Source organism: Bombus pascuorum, chromosome 6 (genome assembly GCF_905332965.1).
Source record: "Bombus pascuorum chromosome 6, iyBomPasc1.1, whole genome shotgun sequence".
NCBI lineage: Eukaryota > Metazoa > Arthropoda > Insecta > Hymenoptera > Apidae > Bombus > Bombus pascuorum.
The window spans coordinates 10,365,811-10,389,581 of NC_083493.1; the positions used below are offsets into that span (position 1 = coordinate 10,365,811).

A 23,771-nucleotide genomic window follows, 5' to 3' on the forward strand; every position below is an offset into this window, starting at 1 on the left:
CCAACTATGAACACCGCAGAGACTTCAGAGATCACATTCGTGCTATCTATCCAGACGGTCGAAACTTTCATCCAAAACATTTTTGTATCAAATATTCGGATGTGGCTGAAAAATCATGGCGATAGTTCCATACGTAGTCCAAACTATATTTTTACTGTAATTACTGATGCTTAATTTTTGTTTTCATTTTACGTCAGCCAATTAACAGTCAAAACATTTACAAGTCAATTTCAGGTTATATTAAGACAATTTTACTTGCATAGACATAGATTCCTGTATAGTGATTACATCTCATTTCAAATTTTGTTGTAGTCTCATTATTAATGGATTTCAATCGTAATTAAATGCGGAAATAACAAAATTGAAAAAACAAAGAATTTTTTCTGTTTGAAATTCACGACTTCTAGCCTGTTAATTCTTAACATACAAAATTTTATGTAATATTTACGTATATTTTGTACTTTATATACTAAATTATTAAAAATACAATATATTTTTCCAGGGTTCCATTTTATTACGTCATTTGCTGCAACAGATTCAAGTATGCGAAACCTGTCTTCACAATCTGAAATGGTAGAATGTTTCACGTGAACAGATAATACAGTTATGAGTAAGTGTATCGAATAAACTTACACTACCAAAAGTATAAACGGACATATGAACTAATTTTCCTGCAGTGATTTGAACGATCACATTTGATCGTGCGATGACCATAATCAAGTCGAGGATTGTTTTACCGGGTAAGTAATACCAGTTCGTCATGTAGACGACTTCGCCAATTTTCTTGCACTGTTAAGAATTTGTTAAATTAATTACCACGATTTCGATTTGTTCTGTTTATACCACTCCGTATGTTAATACTAGTGTTAACTAGGGCGAAGTATGAAACATATAGGTAGCAGAGAACTTAAAATAAAAAACAGATAAAAAAATCATTCAAATCACCGAAAATGTACTATTAAATCTATGAAAGTTGTATTAAGAACGATTACTCATTAACTTTTAATTAATACTGCTAATTCTAGAATTAGAGTGTTAATGTGTTGCTGATACCTGGTCCGTTAACACTTCACCAATATAACATAGTATGAAAATGTTATAACAGATTGCAAAAAACATCATAAAATACGATGCCAAATTTCGTACATCATGCTCCGCCCATTCCTAAGATGGAATTGTAAAAAGAATGAAACGATTGTACAGAAAAGTAAAATTATATCTAATCCGGAAGGAATAGACAAACAAGAAATATATATTAATTACATACTGATAAAATGTAATAGCCAGTTGTACATATATCCGTTATGCTTCGTAGCATTTCCAAAAGACATACTTTATTCGTTATATCCTCGATATACGATATAAAACTGCAATTAACATAGAACATAATCCCGAAGATCAGTACTAAGACACCAACAAAGAAAGAATAGGGAAAAGATCTTACTTCAATGTCCTTAGGTGTCGTTCCACGATTGCTCCAATTTGGATAGAACCATCAGATTTCTTTTTTCCCCTGGCCTCATTAACAAATTCAGTGATCCATAACATAACAACATTTAATTGACCACTCGCGTGAGCAGCTAGGACTGCTGCCAAACTAAAAATCCCAATCGTACTAGCATTTGAAATAATTGCAGACAAAACTTGCAAGAAAAGCATGATCTGATTCGTTGAACTTTCATCGACGTTTACTAGCTTTTTGTATACTGCACAAGGTAACATGTGTAAAACTCTCGTCTCGTTTCCAATTTGAATCTCTACTGTATTTAATGCTTGCACCAAACAAAAGCACAAAACGCTACCCTGCATAAAAATGCCGCAAAAAGCCGCTACATAGCGACCAAATTTCGCGTTCTTCAGCATCACGTGTTGATCCCCCTCTCTGATTAACGTTCGCCAGTCACTTTCCATGTGTTCTATGCACTGTCGTATGTCTTTGCTATGCAACAACAAAGCTGTATAATTAAGGCTGCTGACGATCCAATGACTCACGAAACCCAGTACCTTCAATTTGAAATTTACACTCTGATCATCTAGAATTATTAGTAGTAAACTGGGAATCACAGTGATAATTACGGTGCTGAAGCAAATTACGTTTAAAACAAATGAAATAATCTTTTCGAGTTTTGTGGTGGAAGGAGACGAGGGCCATGCACCGATCGGTTTCAAGAACCATCGATTCAATTGTAGACTGTAATCACTGTTGCTGTCAGCTTCTATGATCACTGCTTCGTTCGACATCGTGGAGTGAAATTCTTATTAGAATGAAGCCGCGCGTCAGTGGGAGATGCATGAAGCAGCGCTACGCTTGCGCGTGTTTTTTATCTACTTGTTCTACCGATCGATTCGTCTGGTCGGTAGAACTTGTTTTAGAAAAGTTGGAATGTATAGTCGCTTGGAAATTATTGGTTGTAATGCTGTGAAGTGGATGGCGTGCGTGCAATGATTCATATCCCTCCCTACGTTAACTGCATATGTTGTAAAATTTTTAATAAGAAGTGGTCAGTCATCCGTACGTATGATAGCTGCTAAGAAGTTATAGCTATTTTAATTTGTGCTTCTGATTATGTTGAATTTCGTGATAAATGATGTAATAATTTTCATTCTTTTGTCGATATTTACAAATGCCAATTTTAAAATTTCGTTTGTATATTATTGAATATTATTACAAACTGGGACGCGTTATTTATAATTGTAATCTTTGCAACTTCGATAGAGTATCATTTTATAAAAACGTAAATAAAGTATAGGAGTGTAGCTATAACGTACGATTCTTCGGTCTACCGCCCCATCGACTTTTTATTTTGTAAATTTTCTTGTTCGTAACTAGATGTATGAGATTATCAATCATTTCTTGCAGGATGTAAAATTTATTATTATTGAATGTTATTAATATCGATTATTATTTGCAGATCCGTGTTGGCATCGCAGGATGTTGGTCATTGTTCTCCACCGTGAAATTTTTCAACGCGCCGTTGGGAATCATTCTTCTCGATTTCAATAAGTCACGCGATAAGCATCCGCTCTGTTCGAACACCTGTGATAAGGTTTGTGAACTATGAACTCCAACTATGAACACCGCAGAGACTTCAGAGATCACATTCGTGCTATCTATCCAGACGGTCGAAACTTTCATCCAAAACATTTTTGTATCAAATATTCGGATGTGGCTGAAAAATCATGGCGATAGTTCCATACGTAGTCCAAACTATATTTTTACTGTAATTACTGATGCTTAATTTTTGTTTTCATTTTACGTCAGCCAATTAACAGTCAAAACATTTACAAGTCAATTTCAGGTTATATTAAGACAATTTTACTTGCATAGACATAGATTCCTGTATAGTGATTACATCTCATTTCAAATTTTGTTGTAGTCTCATTATTAATGGATTTCAATCGTAATTAAATGCGGAAATAACAAAATTGAAAAAACAAAGAATTTTTTCTGTTTGAAATTCACGACTTCTAGCCTGTTAATTCTTAACATACAAAATTTTATGTAATATTTACGTATATTTTGTACTTTATATACTAAATTATTAAAAATACAATATATTTTTCCAGGGTTCCATTTTATTACGTCATTTGCTGCAACAGATTCAAGTATGCGAAACCTGTCTTCACAATCTGAAATGGTAGAATGTTTCACGTGAACAGATAATACAGTTATGAGTAAGTGTATCGAATAAACTTACACTACCAAAAGTATAAACGGACATATGAACTAATTTTCCTGCAGTGATTTGAACGATCACATTTGATCGTGCGATGACCATAATCAAGTCGAGGATTGTTTTACCGGGTAAGTAATACCAGTTCGTCATGTAGACGACTTCGCCAATTTTCTTGCACTGTTAAGAATTTGTTAAATTAATTACCACGATTTCGATTTGTTCTGTTTATACCACTCCGTATGTTAATACTAGTGTTAACTAGGGCGAAGTATGAAACATATAGGTAGCAGAGAACTTAAAATAAAAAACAGATAAAAAAATCATTCAAATCACCGAAAATGTACTATTAAATCTATGAAAGTTGTATTAAGAACGATTACTCATTAACTTTTAATTAATACTGCTAATTCTAGAATTAGAGTGTTAATGTGTTGCTGATACCTGGTCCGTTAACACTTCACCAATATAACATAGTATGAAAATGTTATAACAGATTGCAAAAAACATCATAAAATACGATGCCAAATTTCGTACATCATGCTCCGCCCATTCCTAAGATGGAATTGTAAAAAGAATGAAACGATTGTACAGAAAAGTAAAATTATATCTAATCCGGAAGGAATAGACAAACAAGAAATATATATTAATTACATACTGATAAAATGTAATAGCCAGTTGTACATATATCCGTTATGCTTCGTAGCATTTCCAAAAGACATACTTTATTCGTTATATCCTCGATATACGATATAAAACTGCAATTAACATAGAACATAATCCCGAAGATCAGTACTAAGACACCAACAAAGAAAGAATAGGGAAAAGATCTTACTTCAATGTCCTTAGGTGTCGTTCCACGATTGCTCCAATTTGGATAGAACCATCAGATTTCTTTTTTCCCCTGGCCTCATTAACAAATTCAGTGATCCATAACATAACAACATTTAATTGACCACTCGCGTGAGCAGCTAGGACTGCTGCCAAACTAAAAATCCCAATCGTACTAGCATTTGAAATAATTGCAGACAAAACTTGCAAGAAAAGCATGATCTGATTCGTTGAACTTTCATCGACGTTTACTAGCTTTTTGTATACTGCACAAGGTAACATGTGTAAAACTCTCGTCTCGTTTCCAATTTGAATCTCTACTGTATTTAATGCTTGCACCAAACAAAAGCACAAAACGCTACCCTGCATAAAAATGCCGCAAAAAGCCGCTACATAGCGACCAAATTTCGCGTTCTTCAGCATCACGTGTTGATCCCCCTCTCTGATTAACGTTCGCCAGTCACTTTCCATGTGTTCTATGCACTGTCGTATGTCTTTGCTATGCAACAACAAAGCTGTATAATTAAGGCTGCTGACGATCCAATGACTCACGAAACCCAGTACCTTCAATTTGAAATTTACACTCTGATCATCTAGAATTATTAGTAGTAAACTGGGAATCACAGTGATAATTACGGTGCTGAAGCAAATTACGTTTAAAACAAATGAAATAATCTTTTCGAGTTTTGTGGTGGAAGGAGACGAGGGCCATGCACCGATCGGTTTCAAGAACCATCGATTCAATTGTAGACTGTAATCACTGTTGCTGTCAGCTTCTATGATCACTGCTTCGTTCGACATCGTGGAGTGAAATTCTTATTAGAATGAAGCCGCGCGTCAGTGGGAGATGCATGAAGCAGCGCTACGCTTGCGCGTGTTTTTTATCTACTTGTTCTACCGATCGATTCGTCTGGTCGGTAGAACTTGTTTTAGAAAAGTTGGAATGTATAGTCGCTTGGAAATTATTGGTTGTAATGCTGTGAAGTGGATGGCGTGCGTGCAATGATTCATATCCCTCCCTACGTTAACTGCATATGTTGTAAAATTTTTAATAAGAAGTGGTCAGTCATCCGTACGTATGATAGCTGCTAAGAAGTTATAGCTATTTTAATTTGTGCTTCTGATTATGTTGAATTTCGTGATAAATGATGTAATAATTTTCATTCTTTTGTCGATATTTACAAATGCCAATTTTAAAATTTCGTTTGTATATTATTGAATATTATTACAAACTGGGACGCGTTATTTATAATTGTAATCTTTGCAACTTCGATAGAGTATCATTTTATAAAAACGTAAATAAAGTATAGGAGTGTAGCTATAACGTACGATTCTTCGGTCTACCGCCCCATCGACTTTTTATTTTGTAAATTTTCTTGTTCGTAACTAGATGTATGAGATTATCAATCATTTCTTGCAGGATGTAAAATTTATTATTATTGAATGTTATTAATATCGATTATTATTTGCAGATCCGTGTTGGCATCGCAGGATGTTGGTCATTGTTCTCCACCGTGAAATTTTTCAACGCGCCGTTGGGAATCATTCTTCTCGATTTCAATAAGTCACGCGATAAGCATCCGCTCTGTTCGAACACCTGTGATAAGGTTTGTGAACTATGAACTCCAACTATGAACACCGCAGAGACTTCAGAGATCACATTCGTGCTATCTATCCAGACGGTCGAAACTTTCATCCAAAACATTTTTGTATCAAATATTCGGATGTGGCTGAAAAATCATGGCGATAGTTCCATACGTAGTCCAAACTATATTTTTACTGTAATTACTGATGCTTAATTTTTGTTTTCATTTTACGTCAGCCAATTAACAGTCAAAACATTTACAAGTCAATTTCAGGTTATATTAAGACAATTTTACTTGCATAGACATAGATTCCTGTATAGTGATTACATCTCATTTCAAATTTTGTTGTAGTCTTATTATTAATGGATTTCAATCGTAATTAAATGTGGAAATAACAAAGTTGAAAAAACAAGGAATTTTTTCTGTTTGAAATTCACGACTTCTAGCCTGTTAATTCTTAACATACAAAATGTTACGGCATGAGGCTCAGTAAAGATCATATTTCTAACCGTCGTTCGCGGTCCTCCAGCGTCGCAGACATATCCTCTTATCTGCCCGACGAAAAACATATAATGTATCGAAGAGCGCATAGTTGTTACCAAGCAGCGAGTTCTGGAACCGTCGATTTCGGACCGTTATATCATTCTCACAAAGAAGTTGGCCTACGTGATCATCGGTGCGAGTGGTGGCGTGATCTGAGCGTGGTGGAGGTTGTCTCCCCGAAAGACAAAGAATAAGTCTAAGATCATCAGTCTCATTCGACAACTCTAACTGCACAGTCTCATTCGAAAACTCTAACTGCACAGTCACATTTAAGAAGTCTCCTTAGAAAATTCAAACTGCACGCATCGAGAGCACGGACGAACAAAGTCGCTTAGTCTAACGAATGTCGAGAAATAACAAAAGTCGAGTCGAATTTCTGTAACGCATTAACGGTATTCATCGCCAAATAATTTGCGACGCTCTTATTATTCTACAATTTATTGTTGAATATACACGCTATATTAACCTGTTAACACAGTGTTAATTTCATTGAACCACTCCTGTTATCTTAACCGAAACAAGGGGAACGACTATTTCGCGGCGTCGATTAGCCGAATCGTAGCGAGAATTTATGCCTCTCGCTAACGCGTTTTTCTCGCCACCGCGTTTCTCCGCGAATGGTCGTAACACAATATTTTATGCGATATTTACGTATATTTTGTACTTCATATACTAAATTATTAAAAATACAATATATTTTTCCAGGATTCCATTTTATTTCGTCATTTGCTGCAACATATTCAAATACGCAAAAGCAGTCTTTATAACCTGAAATGGCAAAATATTTCACGTGAACAGACAATACAGTTACGAGTAAGTGTATCGAATAAACTTACACTACCAAAAGTATAAACGGACATATGAACTAATTTTCCTGCAGTGATTTGAACGACCACATTTGATCGGGCGATGACCATAATCAAGTCGAGGATTGTTTTACCGGGTAAGTAGTACCAGTTCGTCATGTAGACGACTTCGCCAATTTTCTTGCACTGTCAAGAATTTATTGAATTAATCATCACGATTACGATTTGCTTCATTTATATCACTCCGTACTAACACTAGGGCGAAGTAGGAAATATGTGGGTACCAAAGAACTTAAAATGAAAGACACATGAAAAAATCATTCAAATCACAGAAAATGTACCATTGAATCTATGAAAGTTGTATTAAGAACGATTAATCATTAACTTTTACCCTGCTAATTCTAGAATTAGAGTGTTAATGTGTTGCTGATACCTGCTCTGTTAATATTTCACCGATGTAACATATTATAAAAATGTTATAACACATTGTAACGAGCATCATAAAATACGAAGTCAAATTTTGAATATCATGCTCTGCCCATTCCTAAGACGGAATCGTAAACAGAATAAAACAATTATACAGAAAAGTAAAATTGTATCTAATCCGGAAGAAATAGACAAACAAGAAATATATATTAATTACATACTGATAAAATGTAATAGCCAGTTACACATATATCCGTTGTGCATCTTAGCATTTCCAAAAGACATAATTTATTCATTATATCCTCAATATACGATATAAAACTGCAATTAACATAGAATATAATCCCGAAGATCAGTACTAAGACACCAACAAAGAAAGAATAGGGAAAAGATCTTACTTCAATGTCCTCAAGTGTCGTTCCACGATTGCTCCAATTTGGATAGAACCATCAGATTTCTTCTTTCCGCTGGCCTCATTAACAAATTCAGTGATCCATAACCTAACAACATTTAATTGACCACACGCGTGAGCAGCTAGGACTGCTGCAAAACTAAAAATCCCAATCGTACTAGAATTTGCAATAATTGCAGACGAAACTTGCAAGAAAAACATGATCTGGTTCGTTGAACTTTCATCGACGTTTACTAGCTTTTTGTATACTGCACAAGGTAACACGTGTAAAACTCTCGTCTCGTTTCCAATTTGAATCTCTACTGTATTTAATGCTGTCACGAAACAGAAGCTCAAAACGCTACCCTGCATAAAAATGGCGCAAAAAGCCGCTACAAAACGACCGAATTTTGCGTTCTTCAGCATCACGTGTTGATCCTCCTCTCTGATTACCGTTCGCCAGTCACTTTCCATGTGTTCTATGCACTGTCGTATGTCTTTGCTATGCAACAACAAAGCTGTGTAATTAACACTGCTGATGATCCAATGGCTCACGAAACACAGTGCCTTTAATTTGAAGTTTATACTCTGATCATCTAGAATTATTAGTAGTAAACTAGGAATCACAGTGATAGTTACTGTGCTGAAGCAAATGATGTTTAAAACAAATGAAATAATCCTTTCGAGTTTTGTGGTGGAAGGAGACGAGGGCCATGCACCGATCGGTTTCAAGAACCATCGATTTAATTGTAGACTGTAGTCACTGTTGCTGTTGCTATCAGCTTCTATCACCACTGCTTCGTTCGACATCGCGGAGTGAAGTTGTTATTAGAATGCAGCCGCGCGCCAGTGGGAAATGCATGGAGCAGTGCAACGCCTGCGCGTATTTTTTAGGTACTTGTTCTATCGATCGATTCGTCTGGTCGGTAGAACTTGTTTTAGAAAAGTTGAAAAGTATAGTCGCTTGGAAATTGTCGGTTGCAATGCTGTGAAGTGGATCGCGTGGATGTTGTAAAATTTTTAATTGGAAGTGGCTAGTCATTCGTACGTATGTTAGGTGCTTGGAAGTTATAGCTGTTTTAATTTGTGCTTGTGAATTGTTAAATTTCATGATAAATGATATAATAATTTTCGTTTTCGTAATTGTCGTTTGTCGATATTTACAAATGCCAATTATAAAACTGCATTTGTACATTATGGAAGAGTATTACGGAGTGGAACACGTTATCTATAATCATAATGTTTGCAATGAACAATTTCTATAGAATAGTTTTTTATAAAATCATAGAAACAATAGAAAACTATAATGTACGATTCTTCGGTTTACCGCCCCATTAATGTTCGTAAGTAATCTTGTTCTTAACTAGATCTATTAGTTTGGCAATTGTTTATTATATTTTTTAAAATAGATTATTATATTTGTTAAATCATTACGTCTTACCATGATTTATATTTCAAATTCTACAACAGCATTTACAAAGAATTGTACAACTAGAAAATTCATTCATTAGAAACGTATTTAATCATATCATTTATCGTAACAAATTCAAATACTCGAGACCGATTTTTACTTGTTACGATAGAATATTTCGTGTGTAGGGACATATACATATAAGTAGAAGAAGGAAATTGACTTACATCACCGAATGTGTACACAGAAAATAGTGGTTTAATTAATTAATGATTTAAAATAATGGTATGGACACTGATATTTAACACACTGACTGCTGCCTGAATTTCATGTATTATTAACAGCATTGCTTATTTCGAAACGTCGCAAGATGCACGTGATAAAATTTTTAACTGTATTAAAAATAAAATTTCTTTTGATGCTCAATACGTAGTCCATACATATATAGAGGAGATGTAAACTCTTCAGTGATAACGTCGATACGTGTATAAGCATTATTTTATCTTTTACACTATTTACATTGTTTAGAGAATCCGGAATACGGAATGTAGAAAGCGTAGAAATTCTCTCGCACTAAATGTGTAAATCCCTTTAATATAACATTAGAAATATTGAACTCTACAAATATAATTGTTTGTTTGCTATATATAGAGTCGACAACATCGCGCGATGTTGAGGTGCGCGAAAGAAGATTTAAATACCTGAAAGATAGAATACACGTTTATTTATATTAAATATATAAAATTCCAGCGTATTAGATGTAGATTCTATGAAAATTGTACGACAATTTTAATCTTCTATAAAATTAAAATATAATACATTCAAATTTACACCGTATATATAAAAAGATGGAACATCGATAATAGCGAGCAACTAGTTCGGTGTCATAGATCTGTTTCAAGTTTGAATATGTTGAGAAAGTTTGATTAAGTACGTATAATATCATAAAAAAATATGTCGTAAACAAATAAAAATATTTTTTTTCAGATGTCACGGTATAAGCAACCGGCCCACGCTGATCGCTAAGACTCCTACCCCAAACTTTGATTTGCCACCGTGTCCAGTTACATACATATGCGCATACTATAATCGCTTGTAAGTCTGTAAGTCAGCGTGAAGTCGTCCCATTCTAGCCTAATGCCCGGTGACTTCATCTGTTGCGAAAGGGTTGACAGGGTATAGATTATGGCCACCCTTTACCATAAGATGACACGCATCTATCCCCTGTCGGATTAGGATCAATGGAAATCGATGCTAGCTAACGATTTGATACTTTACGTTCTGTAGTAACTCTTTCTGATAGAAGCAAGAGGTGAGAATTTGTTGGACGAATTTGCATGCGATCATGAGGGATTAAAATTTCCGGAATAGTAGAGGGAAGCAATATTAAACACTATGGACGTATACACGATAGCATATGTAATTCCAATATCGATTTTTGCTGAGAAATTACGTAGAGAAGACACCATATGAGTGGTCGTTCTCTATTTAACGTTAATTTATCTCAAAGTATCTCAATGGTTACGTTATTTTAATTCTAACTACATGATATTGTTGAAACATTTCCAACATATAAATAATTTTTTTTGTTTTTATTTTGAAACACATATTCAACGTACAACGTACAATACAATAACTTGCAATTATCTTAAAAGGATGTCTGGCTCAAGTACAAATAATAATCAGTGAGAAAATGAATAATCAACATATTCTCACTAATGTCGTCAAATAATCTGTCTCTGCTAATGAGACATATATGTATGTATAAATAACAATACAATAACCAGTAAATACCTTAATGTTTGCAGGTGATGCTTTTTCTTCTTTTTATTCCTCCTCGACCTTCATATCCACCAAACTATCGAACCTGGCCATCGCCACGTTCAATGGACCACTTGCATGGATCGCTAGGATAGCGACCAAGCAACAAGCTTCCACGTCACAATGAAGAAAGAGTCTGTACAATGAGCACATTGATACTGTACAATGATGTCACTCGTTGGGCTGAGTCTAGCGTCCAACAGATTTGTCTAAATCGGACAAGGTAACGGACACATGAAATAACTGTCACTCGCCATATGAAACACAATCTTCTTAAAGGCTTCAGTTACATTATAGACCAGAACGCCACTATACGTGCACAATGCAGCTACGAAAACAATGGAACGTCCTATTCTCGCGTTTTTCAACATCAATTCGCGATCGCTGGCATTTTTAACGACCTGCTAGTTGCATTCCGTGTGTTTTATACAACGGACCAATAGTCTTGATTCTCGTCTTTGAGTTGTCAGCGTCATATACTTGGATAATATATTTCGATATCACGAGGGTAAAAAGTGTTAAATATCGGTGGTTCGCTAGACGGGTCTACCATGATTACTTCACGGAGATCGTTTGTCGACTGAAACCCTCAAGTTTCAAGTTTAATGCTATGGTAAAATGGTGCGTGTGCGAGTTTCTTTTCGACCACGCGTCGCCATGGTGCAGCTGTTACCTTTCAAAGGGTTCGAGCCCTTCGGAGCTTTTGCTTGTATTGCATGTAATACTTTATGCATTATTTACGATTTTAGTACCACAGGATTGATGATGTTGAGGGTCATGGATTAATTGATTTTTTTTTAGCGTCAGTAATACGCGAATATGCTGCCTGTTTTGCAGCAGGTCAAAGAAATCACTTTCTAGGGGACGAATTTCCATTCGTCAAAACTCGTCATATTTCTTAGAGCACTTTCTGTTGTATATAGGTAGAACTGGAAATTAAGAAGCGCCACACATCATCGCCATAACGCATACTAGATATTCTCACGAGTAGATGATGGCTCTTAATGGACTGTTTCTTATATGTATAACACAAATCCGATTGTTTGATTACGTTGACCAAGCAGGAAAATATTCATCATACAAATCTCGCTTATATTTTTCATATTTGTGAAAGATTTTCTATTTAAATTGCTAAATATGCATATATACGCATCTCCGTATAGAGAAAAAAGTAACAAATGATATAATAAAAAAAAGCTCATAGATTCATGGTTCAAAAATTCGTAGCTCAAAGGTTAAAAAATCTCAAATATAGCACGTCCTATTCTACTGATAAAAAATATTAATGGATGATGGTATTACCACTGTTTGTATTTCAAATTTTACATCATCTACAGAAATATGCACATAAAAAGTCCGTCGAAATCGTTAAATCCGTCAAAATTTAATCACGTCATTTGTCGTAACAGGTTCAAATATGCGAAACCAGTCTTTACCACCTGTAACAACAGAGTATTTCACGTGGGCGGTCATACATACACAGGAGAGTAAATACAAGAGACAAATTGACATACATCACCGAATGTATATACAGACATATGAACCAATTTTCCAGCAGTGATGTGAACGACCACGCTCGATCGCGCGATGATCAAAATCAAGTCGAGGATTATTTTATCGGGTAAATAATACCAGTTTGTCATATAAACCACTTCCCCAACCTTTTGGCACTGAGAATAGTTTGTTTAATTAGTAGTGATCACGATTTTGATTTTTCGTATTTATATTATTTGATATTAATATTTACATCACTTGAAAATAACATTAATATTAGAACTACAAACGGTTATAATATAAAACGCGTAAGAAAGATACCAGAAGAGAGATATATGAAGTATAAGAAAGATATATGAAAAGAAAAGATCATTCGTGTCATCGAAAATGCATATTTGCAAATCCATAGAATTAATATTAAAAATGATCAATTATTCATTTTGGTGATAGTGGTAGTTTTGGTGTTAACGACTCTCAAGTACCTGTTCCGTCAATATTTCACCGATGTAGCATATTACGAAAATATTAAAACAGATTGAAATGAGCATCATAAAATACGTAGATAAATTCTGAATATCGTGGTCAGCCCATTCCTAGAAAGAAATCGGCAGTACAATGAATAACATAATTATAAGTAAAATTGAACCCTGAATGTGATTTGGAAAAACAGACAAATAATAATAATATAATACGTACCGAAAGAATATAGTAGCCAATTACACATATATCCATCGTACACCTGAACATCTCTAAAAAATATATCCTGTTCATCACATCCTCGATGCACGAGATAAAACTGTAATTAACACATAATGTAATACCAATGATCATCCTCGAAACAACCAACAAAAAGAAAGAATTAAAAATAGATCTTACTTCAACGTCCTCAGGTGCCGCTCCACGATTACTCCAATTTCCCGAAAGTTATTAGTTTTCTTACGCTCTCTTGCTTCCTTAACAAATTTAGTTATCCACATCATAATTACGTCCAATTGGCCACACGCGTGAGCAGCTAGCACAGCTGCGAGACTAAAAATTCCAACCGTACTAGAGTTCGCGATAAGAGCGGCCCAGATTTGTAGGAAAAGCATGATTTCGTTTGCTGGACTTTCATCGACATTCACCAACTTCTTGTATACTGCACAAGGTAACACGTGTAAGACCCTCGTCTCGTTTCCAATTTGAATCTCGGCTGTGGTTAACGCTGTCACAAAGCAAAAGCACAAAACGCCACCCTGCATGAAAATGGCACACGAAGCAGCTACATAGCGACCGAATTTCGCGTTTTTCATCATCACGTGTTGATCCTCCTCCCTAGTCACTGTTCGCCAGTCAGCTTCTATGTGTTCCACACAATGTCGTATGTCCCTGCCGCGCATTAACAAAGCCGTGTAATTGACGCTGCTGACGAACCAATGACTGACAGGTCCCAATGTCTTCAGTTTCATGTAAATGCTTTCGTCTTCTAGAATCATTAGTAATAGACTAGGAATCGCAGTGATGATTACGGAGGTGAAGCAAATGATGTTTAAAATAAACGAAACAATCTTTTCCAATCTTGTGGTGGATGGAGACGATGGCCATGCGCCAATCGGTTTCAAGAACCATCGATTCAATTGAAGACTGTAGTCACTGTTGGTGTTGCTGTTGCTGTCGCCTTCTGTGATCACTGGTTCGTTCGTCATCGCGAAATGAAGCCGTTGTTAGAAAGTAGCGAAGCATCAATCGGAGATGCATGGGTTAGTGCAACGCTTGCGCGGGTTTTTTTACGTGTTCGTTCAATGAATCGATTCGTCTAGTCGACAGAACTTGTTTTAGAATAGTACGAAAGTATACGCTCTTGAAAATTACTGGTTGGAATCGTGTGAATTGGATGGTGTGCATGCAATGATTCATTCGTGTTTCCAACTTCCAGAGTGTATGTTCTCAAACTTTTAGTAAAAGATGGGTTGTGATACATGATTGTGTATGTGTTTTGAAGTTGTAGTTGGAAACTTAATCTGTACTTGTAATTATAATAAATTTTATATTAAATAATAATTTTCATTATTTTTGTCGGTATTTACAAATACCGATTTTAAGACTAGATTTCCATATTACCGAAAATTATTACGAATAAAATTACGAATAAAATTGAAACCATTATTAGCAAAATTAATATTTCCAGTAAAGGATTTCGAAAGAATAACGTTAAATAAAAACATTAGTATTATATAATAGAGTATAATTATAATGGGCGATTCTAGAATCTACTGCTAACACCCATTTCTGATTTGTTCTTGACCGTAAGTACTCTTGCTCTTAACTAGATGTATTAGATTGCCAAGTACTCGTCGGTCTTTGTAAATTCATTATAAGATTAGTTTAGTCGCTATAGAAAGTTGCTAGTGGAAAGCATCATACATAAGAAAAACTAACTTTCCCGAGCCTTCTCGTAGTAAAATATAAACTTTTAGAAAACGCTTTAGTAAAAAGATCTTTGTTCGGTCTGAAGGACTTTAGCTAGAAAATTCCTGAGATTCATGGTCGGTCCTTAATATTATTGAGAGTACGCAATAAGGATATGCGGACATCTGGATTCCACCTTGCCCGCGGTGAGTAGCCTGGATTAGGGTTAGAGAGTCGGCTGACGTAACATAATTAAATGAATTAATTTCGTACTACAATCGTGTTTATATTTTTCATTTCTTTGCAAAGGTTTCCTATTTAAATCGTTAAATATATACACACGTATTTCAATATATACTAAGAGGGAACTGGGGATGTTGAAATCGAGGGTCAAGACTTAAAAAATTCATTGTAGCATGTTCCACTGCATGGATAAAAATATAAGTCATTAATATCTTACCATTATATTTCAATTTCTACATCATTTACACAAAATGATACAACTAAAATGTTCAGTAGAAGCACATTTAATCATGACAGCTGTCGTAAGAGATTCAAATACGCGAAACCCGTCTTTACCACCTAGAATGATAGAACATTTCATGTGGACTAACATACAGATGTAATTTGAAGAAGCAAATCTACTTACATCACCGAATGTGTAGACAGACATGTGAATCATTTTTCCAGCAGTGAGTTGAACGATCACACTCGATCGCGCGATGATCAAAATCAAGTCGAGGATTGCTTTATCGGATAAATAGTACCAGTTTGTCATATAAACTACTTCACCAATTTTCTTGCACTGTGAAGAATTCAGTTCAGTTAGTTGTTGTCACCATTCTGATTTGTTGCATTTAAGTCATATGTTAATACGCGTCTGATACCTGTTCTGTCAATACTTCACCTATGTAACATATTAGGAAAATGTTGAAACAAATTGAAATGTATATCATAACATAGGTAATCAGACTTCGAACATCATGCTGAGACCATTCCTAATAAAATGACATAAAAGGAATACGATAACTATATACGAAAATTAATTTACATTAACTACGAGAAGTATTTGCACATTATTTTCCAATGAAGCGTTCTTTTTTATCGATTTGTACGTTTCATTTTTATAGTATCAAATTTCAGTTATATAAAAGTACATAGTACTGTATCGTAGGAAACTTAAAATGGTGTACAAATACTTTCCGCGGAGAGTACATACTTGGCTATGAAAAGAACCATAATTTAATATATACCGCAAGAATGTAGTAGCCCAGTATGCATATATTCATCGTACCTCTGAACATCTCTAAAAAATATATCCGGTTCATCAGATTCTCGATATATCCAATGAAACTGCAATTATCACGTAACATAGTCACAGTGTTCAGTCTCAAGATACGAATAAGAATAGATATAACTGATCTTACTTCAGTGTCCTCAAATGTCGTTCCACGATAATTCCTATTTCCTTAGGTCCATCTGTATTCTTGTGATCGTTAACAAATTCAGTAATCCATGTCATAACTATATTCAGCTGACCACAAGCGTGGGCAGCTAGAACACCTGCAAGACTGAAAATTCCAACTGTACTAGCGTTTGCGATAACGGAAGTCCAAATTTGCAAAGCGAGCATGAGTTCGTTCTCTGGACTTTCATCCGTGTTTACTATCTTCTTGTATACTGCGCTAGGTAAGATGTGTCGAATTTTCGTCTCGTTTCCAATTTGCATCGGTACTTTGGTCATTCCTATTACCACACAAGAACACATAATGCCACTCTGCATGAAAATTCCGCATGAAGCTGCTATATAACGGCCGAATTTCGCGAACTTTAGCATCACGCGTTGATCTTTATCTCTGGTTACTTCTTCCCAGTCAGCTTCCATGTGTTCCAAACACTGGCGTATATCTCTGCTTCGCAGTAGTAAAGTAGTGTAATTTGCGCCACTGACGATAAAGTGACTTACAGGTCCTAGCGATTTCATTTTCCAGTAAATAGTGTCGTCTTCTATAATCATGCCTAGCAGACAAGGAATCGTAGTACATATAATTGAGGCGAAGCAAATGATATTCAAAATAAGTGCAATAATCTTTTCGAGCATTGTAGTGGAGGCGGACGTGGGCCACGCACCGATCGGTTTTAAAAACCATCGATTCAATTGCAAACTATAATCGCTGGTGGCTTTAATATTCGGTTTTATGATCGCGGGCTTGCTCGACATCTCGAATTGAAGTTGTTATTACAGTCGGAGAAGGTACCTGTACATCGACAAAGAATACGAGGGAACGCTTGCGCAAGTTTTTTAGATACTTGTTCGCTGATCGATTCGTCTGGACGATAGAGTTTTGTTTCAGAACAGAAGAGTAAACTTGGAAATTACCGGTTGAAATCGTATGCATGCAATAAATTATTCTCTTCAGTATGTTTTCAAGTTTTTTGTAATCGAATCATGTTTATACTTTATATCAACAGCTTATAGTCGATTTCGTCTGTATCGCTATGCTGTTACACTGTGGTCGCAACTCTGATATTTGTCTGATATTTTCGCACGAATACCATTTGATACTTGATTCGATACGGTTTGAAGACTCTCAATGAAAACATAAAATTAAGGAACGATATATAGATATTGATAAAATCACAAGACATTAAAATATGTCATCAATGTTTGTATTTCAAACTCTACAATTTCATCTACAATAGTATATAAATAAGAAATTCAGTAGAAGTGCATTTAGTCACGTCATTTGACACAGTATATTAAGATACGCGAAGGCCAATCTCATCACCTGGAATAGGAAATTCTTTAGTCTGCAAAGAAAGATACATATTCGTACATACATACAATAATCTGACTTACATCAGCGAACGTGTGTATGGACATATGAATTAATTTTCCTGCAGTGATTTCAATGACCACACTCGATCGTGCGATGATCAAAATCAACTCAAGGATTCTTTTTCTGGGTAAGAAATACCAATTTGTCATATAAACTATCTCACCAACTTTCATGCACTGTCAACAATTCATTCGATTAGTCGTGGATTCCTCGGTTTTGATAGCTAGATATCCTCGCGTTAACGTCTCTCTGGTACCTGTTCTATTAGCAATTCGCCGATATAACATAATACAAATGTATTGAAAGTGAGTGATGCGCATATTACGAAATAAGAGGTGAGGCTTCGAACATCGTGATCGGACCATTCCTAGAAATAAGTACATTCATATCTTCTGAAAAGATTTCGAATTTTATCAGCATTAATCGTTTGTTACCGAAGATGATAATACGATATGAGTAGGTTGCGACTTTTGATGCATTGATGCGACATTTATGGAAAAGTGTGCACAATTCATATAACATGCAGAAATACATAAAATATCCAATATAAAGTAGTACTTAGAAACTTCAGTGAAACAAATTTCTATCTGAGTTCGTGCGTGGGTAACTACATTTTGCAAAAAATAGTTTGAATATGAAGCTATCGTCATACATACAGGATGATCCATATTTTTATACGAATCTTTGTTAATATGTGTTGTCTGCACGTAAACATATAAGAAAATACTGTTATGTAGATATAAGTCGTGTGATGCTTCATTAAAATGTAACAAAAATTGAAAATATGAATGGAATAATATCTGGACTCATGGTGCGGCGGTCGAAAGCAAGACCAAATAAAAAGCAATCTTTTTTTATCAATGGTGCGAACAATTTATGACACTCGCGCCTGCGAAAAAATTTTCTGTCTTCTATCCGTCGGATTGGCCAGTTTCACGTGTATATATTTTTCCATTCAAGTTTTTTTATCAGCCTCAATAGCATTTGCGATTGTAATATATCTGGTGTTTCTAGGGGTCCCAGCTGTCGAGAATCTGGTGATTAATGATAGATCGCATCAAGTGGCTCTGACCAGAAAGAAGTTCCTCTGCGTCATCGAATATACAGAAACAAGTTTCAAGTTGCCAAGCCACATTGCGATCTGGAAGAAGTGCGCTAAGAATGCAGAGAGTACGGAATGCAACGACAACAAGAAATGAATCCCTAACTAGGAGTCAGCCAATTAGGTGAAAAAAGGAAGTGTCTTCGAATCTCGAGAAAGGCGGACAAACTGCAGAGGCTACCACTAAGAAAAATATTTCGATCAGGTGCGCCCGAAGAAAAGTTTGTACTCCGTTAACGAAACAAAGATATTTCTACCGACTTATTGTGAAGTGATAACACGTCTCATATCGTTTACAGAACTTTTATGTGTATTGTGCGTTGGAAGAAAAGATATATCAAGGAAGGCATAATTTCTGATTGATTCGTTGAGATAGAGCAAAATCAAAATGAACTTCGTAGGGTAATAAATTCAATACTTTATCAATGACAGGAACGTTAAGTGTTTTAAAATGGGATATCAACAACTAGTAATAGCCATCGTACATATGGTTTCCTTCGTATTTCATATTTTTGTCATCATTTCTTAAGGATTTCAAACAGTTTCTTTAGCTATTCACACACACACACAAGAGCCAGGGCACCTTACACATATGTACGTAGTATAAAGTATAAAGATAGCTTGATATCGTATTAAGTTGTCCCATAGTTTCTTTCGATTTATAAGAAATAATAGATAAAAAATATTTTTTGTTCTATGTTATTTTATTGAATTGTGTATGTGCATTTTGTTTTATTGAAATAAAGAAAACAGCATTTGACAGATTAGATTTAATGTTTATATAAACATGCTTGTTGAAAAACACTTTTGGGACGACTTAATATTATTCAATGTCAGTTTAAAAAATCAGTTAACATAATAAACACTACATATGTTTGATGTTCCATATATACCGTAACGATATAATACCCAACCATGCATATTGCCAAAACGCATCTAAACAACTCTATCATGCATACCCAGCTCATTATTTCCTCTATACGTGCTATAAAGCTGCAATTAACACCAATAAATAATCATCAATAAAAAAGTCATTATCAAGGAATTGCTCAAAAAGATATACGAATCTTACTCTAGAATTCTCAGATGATGTTTTACGATCGTTTCAATTTTTCTAACAGAAGCATCCTGCTTTCTGTTTCCAGCTTCATTCACGTAGTCATTGATCCAAATCGTTAACACGCCTAGTTGACCACAAGCATGTGCGGCCAAAACACTCGCGAGGGTGTAAAATGCAATTCCACTGGAATCGGCAATGAAAGCCGATACAAACTGCACTACAAGGACTATTTCGTTCGCGGGACTCGTATCAACTGGGATCATCTTGTTGTAAACATCAAAAGGTAACTTACGAATGGTCCTTGTTTCGTTGCCAACTTTGATGATCTGCACATTGGACGCACTTACTATACAGAAAGACATGATACCACTGTGCACGAAGATCGCGCATATAGTCGACACATATCGGCCAAACTTCGCGTGTTTTAACATTACTTGTTGCTCGTCCTCTTTCTTCACCATCCGCCAGTCAGTTTCAATGCGTTCCACACAGTCACTGATATTTCTGCCCCGAAACAGCAGGTTTGTGTAATTGATACCACCGAGAAATGAATGAGTCAGAGGACCGAACACTTTTACTTTTCTATAAAAACTATCACCTACGAAGATTAAATGAGCGACGCAAGGGATTACATTGAACAGTATAATGGCGTAGCAGACAACGATTAAGAACAAGGAAATGACTCTTTCGCGTGTTGAAGTGGTGGAGAAATATGGCCAAGCACCGATCGGTTTTAATATCCAGCGGTTTATTTGTAGACTGTAGTCGCTATGACTCTTCGCGTTCGCTTTTATGATCGCGGCTTCGCTCATTGTGGCTGCTCACTGGAGTGCCGGTAACTATTGAATTGTCTCTCTTACAGGAGAATAACAGTACGAAGTCGTTCAACGCCTGCGCGAATTTTTTTCGGTAGTATTATAGCCGATCGATTTGTCTAGTTCTTAGAATTTGTGGTAAGACAACAAATGTAGGTTTGGGAGTTGGTTTCGAAAGTTGTGAATAATTGCTAGAATCGAAGAGCACGAAGCACGCAATGCTACTTGTGGTTCACGAGATCGAATTGGATTTGTTCGAGGAAGGGAAGAATTTATGAAATCGATTCTTTAGACTGTTGGAAGATTGTGTCGAAACGAAATAAGTGTTAACTTGTACCGTTGTTAGTTTCAAACCTAAGAGATAGAAATATTTCTTCGGTATGTGTAAGATAAAATTTGTAACTCTGTTATGAATAAAATTGATAAAACTATTTACTGTAACACTAAAAGTATTAAACACGTATTTAACGTAAATACTTCTATTCTGGTGTCGCCGGTCAACAGTGGTCACTATGATGTCATAGGAAAATCACTTGTAACAATCATGTTAATGATGCAATATAATTTCATTCTTTGTGCGGCATAATACATATTATACCTCTCTCAACACAATGGAGAATTCCGTCAGCACTTTCAAGTATTGGAATTGTGAAATTCAGAAGATATTAATGCGGACAAAATAATGATTAATGAGAGATACAAGTAAGAATTTAAGAAATATAAAATACACGTATATGTACATTAAATGTATAAAATTCGAGTGCATTAGGTGCAGATTCTGTGTTGCTATTGTTTGTATTCTAAACGTCATAATATCGTTTACAAAATGTTACAGAATTAAAAAATTAATTAGTAGTGTATTGAATCATGTCATTTGTCGTAAGAGATTCAAATACGCGAAACCGGTCTTTACCACCTGAAATGAGAATATTTCATGTAGACGGACAGATATAAATAAAGGGACCAAAATAACTTACATCACCGAATGTGTAGACAGACATGTGCACCATTTTTCCAGCAGTGATTTGAACGACCACACCTGATCGCGCGATGATCAAAATCAAGTCGAGGATTGTTTTTTCGGGTAAGTAATACCAGTTCGTCATATAAACTACATCACCAATCTTCTTACTCTGTGAAAAGTTCAATTTCCTTAGTCGTCACGATTTTGATTTGTTACATTTGTATCATATATTAATATGCGCCTGATACCTGTTCTGTCAATATTTCACCGATGTAACATATTAGAAAAACGTTGAAACCGATTGAAATATATATCATAATATACGTAACCATACTTCGAACGTTTTGATCAGCCCAATCCTGGAAGTATCACGCAAAAGGAATAAGATAGTTATATATAAAGATTAATTTTCAGTGACTCCAAAAAGTATCTGCACATCATTTTTCAATGAAGCGCCCTTTTAATGTAGTTGTATATTTCATTTTACTTATTAACGTTTTAATTATATGAAAGTCATATTGAATGATTGGATATTAATCATACTTGGATCTAATTAATTAATATGTAAATGTTATAATACATGCAATGGTGTGCAAATACTTTTTGTGAACAGTGTGTATTTAATACTGATGGAGAATATTTGATGTATACCGCAAGAATGTAGTAACCCAGTATGCATAGGTTCATCGTGCATCTGAATATCTCTAAGAAATATACTCGGTTCATCAACTTCTCGATGTATCCAATGAAACTGTAATTATTACAGAACATAATCACAGTGTTCACTAACACGAAACCAGCAAAAAAGAATAGGAATTATCTTACTTCAGCGTCCTCAAATGTCGCTCCACGATGACTCCTATGCCCTTAGGACCATCTGCCTTCTTCGGTTCGTTCACGAATTCAGTGATCCATACCATAACTACATTCAGCTGACCGCACGCATGGGCAGCTAGAACAGCTGCGAGACTGAACATTCCAACTGTACTGGAGTTCGCAATAAAAGTACACCACGCTTGCAAAAAGAGCACGATTTCGTTCGTTTGACTTTCATCGACGTTTATCAGCTTTTTGTATACTGCACTAGGTAACACGTGTAAAATCCTCGTTTCGTTTCCAATTTGTATCTCCACTGTATCCATTGCTGTGACGAAAATAAAGCACATAACGCCACTCTGCATGAAAATAGCGCACGAAGCTGCTACATAGCGACCGAATTTCGCGTTCTTTAGCATCACCCATTGATCCTTCTCTCTGGTCACTGTTTGCCAATCAGTTTCCATGTGTTCCATGCACTGACGTATATCTTTGCTCCGCAGTAATAGAGTAGTGTAATTCGCGCCACTGACGATCCAATGACTCACGGGACCTAGCGACTTCAGTTTCAAATAAATACTCTCGTCTTCTAGAAACATGGCAAACAAACAAGGAATCGTAGTGAGTATTATCGATGTGCAGCAAATGACGTTTAATGTAATCGAAACTATCTTTTCGAATCTCGTAGTAGAAGGAGACGATGGCCAGACACCGATTGGTTTTAGGAACCATCGATTCAATTGAAGACCGTAGTCACTGTTGGTCTTACTGTTTGCTCCTATTCTCACAGGCTGGTTCATCAT

At 35.5% G+C, this 23,771-nt stretch overlaps 6 protein-coding genes and 1 pseudogene across 6 annotated transcripts; all 7 read right to left on the reverse strand.

Moving 5' to 3' along the window:
• Positions 1-514: 514 nt before the first annotated feature.
• On the reverse strand, positions 515-2,241 carry LOC132907832 (odorant receptor 85c-like). Its single transcript, XM_060961251.1, has 5 exons — positions 1,445-2,241; positions 1,268-1,367; positions 1,054-1,164; positions 634-789; positions 515-565 (listed from the first exon to the last, which is right to left on the reverse strand). Exons 1-5 carry the CDS (start codon positions 2,239-2,241, stop codon positions 515-517), a joined length of 1,215 nt encoding a protein of 404 aa, XP_060817234.1.
• Positions 2,242-3,579: 1,338 nt separating this feature from the next.
• Positions 3,580-5,306, reverse strand: LOC132907892 (odorant receptor 85c-like). The gene is made up of 5 exons (XM_060961351.1): positions 4,510-5,306; positions 4,333-4,432; positions 4,119-4,229; positions 3,699-3,854; positions 3,580-3,630 (listed from the first exon to the last, which is right to left on the reverse strand). Exons 1-5 carry the CDS (start codon positions 5,304-5,306, stop codon positions 3,580-3,582), a joined length of 1,215 nt encoding a protein of 404 aa, XP_060817334.1.
• A 2,042-nt stretch (positions 5,307-7,348) lies between these two features.
• Positions 7,349-9,193, reverse strand: LOC132907911 (odorant receptor 13a-like). The gene is made up of 5 exons (XM_060961368.1): positions 8,265-9,193; positions 8,088-8,187; positions 7,874-7,984; positions 7,471-7,626; positions 7,349-7,402 (listed from the first exon to the last, which is right to left on the reverse strand). The coding sequence occupies exons 1-5, from the start codon at positions 9,065-9,067 to the stop codon at positions 7,349-7,351; spliced, it is 1,224 nt and encodes a 407-aa protein (XP_060817351.1). The 5' UTR covers positions 9,068-9,193.
• A 3,666-nt stretch (positions 9,194-12,859) lies between these two features.
• On the reverse strand, positions 12,860-14,945 carry LOC132908145 (odorant receptor Or2-like; annotated as a pseudogene).
• An 865-nt stretch (positions 14,946-15,810) lies between these two features.
• Positions 15,811-17,592, reverse strand: LOC132907733 (odorant receptor 82a-like). Its single transcript, XM_060961089.1, has 5 exons — positions 16,799-17,592; positions 16,625-16,724; positions 16,259-16,369; positions 16,021-16,176; positions 15,811-15,953 (listed from the first exon to the last, which is right to left on the reverse strand). Exons 1-5 carry the CDS (start codon positions 17,590-17,592, stop codon positions 15,903-15,905), a joined length of 1,212 nt encoding a protein of 403 aa, XP_060817072.1. The 3' UTR covers positions 15,811-15,902.
• Positions 17,593-18,043: 451 nt separating this feature from the next.
• Positions 18,044-21,240, reverse strand: LOC132907912 (uncharacterized). The gene is made up of 4 exons (XM_060961369.1): positions 20,386-21,240; positions 20,153-20,306; positions 18,468-18,578; positions 18,044-18,387 (listed from the first exon to the last, which is right to left on the reverse strand). The coding sequence occupies exons 1-4, from the start codon at positions 21,183-21,185 to the stop codon at positions 18,178-18,180; spliced, it is 1,275 nt and encodes a 424-aa protein (XP_060817352.1). The 5' UTR covers positions 21,186-21,240; the 3' UTR covers positions 18,044-18,177.
• An 813-nt stretch (positions 21,241-22,053) lies between these two features.
• LOC132907652 (odorant receptor 67c-like) lies at positions 22,054-23,771 on the reverse strand. Its single transcript, XM_060960925.1, has 5 exons — positions 22,978-23,771; positions 22,804-22,903; positions 22,401-22,511; positions 22,166-22,321; positions 22,054-22,104 (listed from the first exon to the last, which is right to left on the reverse strand). Exons 1-5 carry the CDS (start codon positions 23,769-23,771, stop codon positions 22,054-22,056), a joined length of 1,212 nt encoding a protein of 403 aa, XP_060816908.1.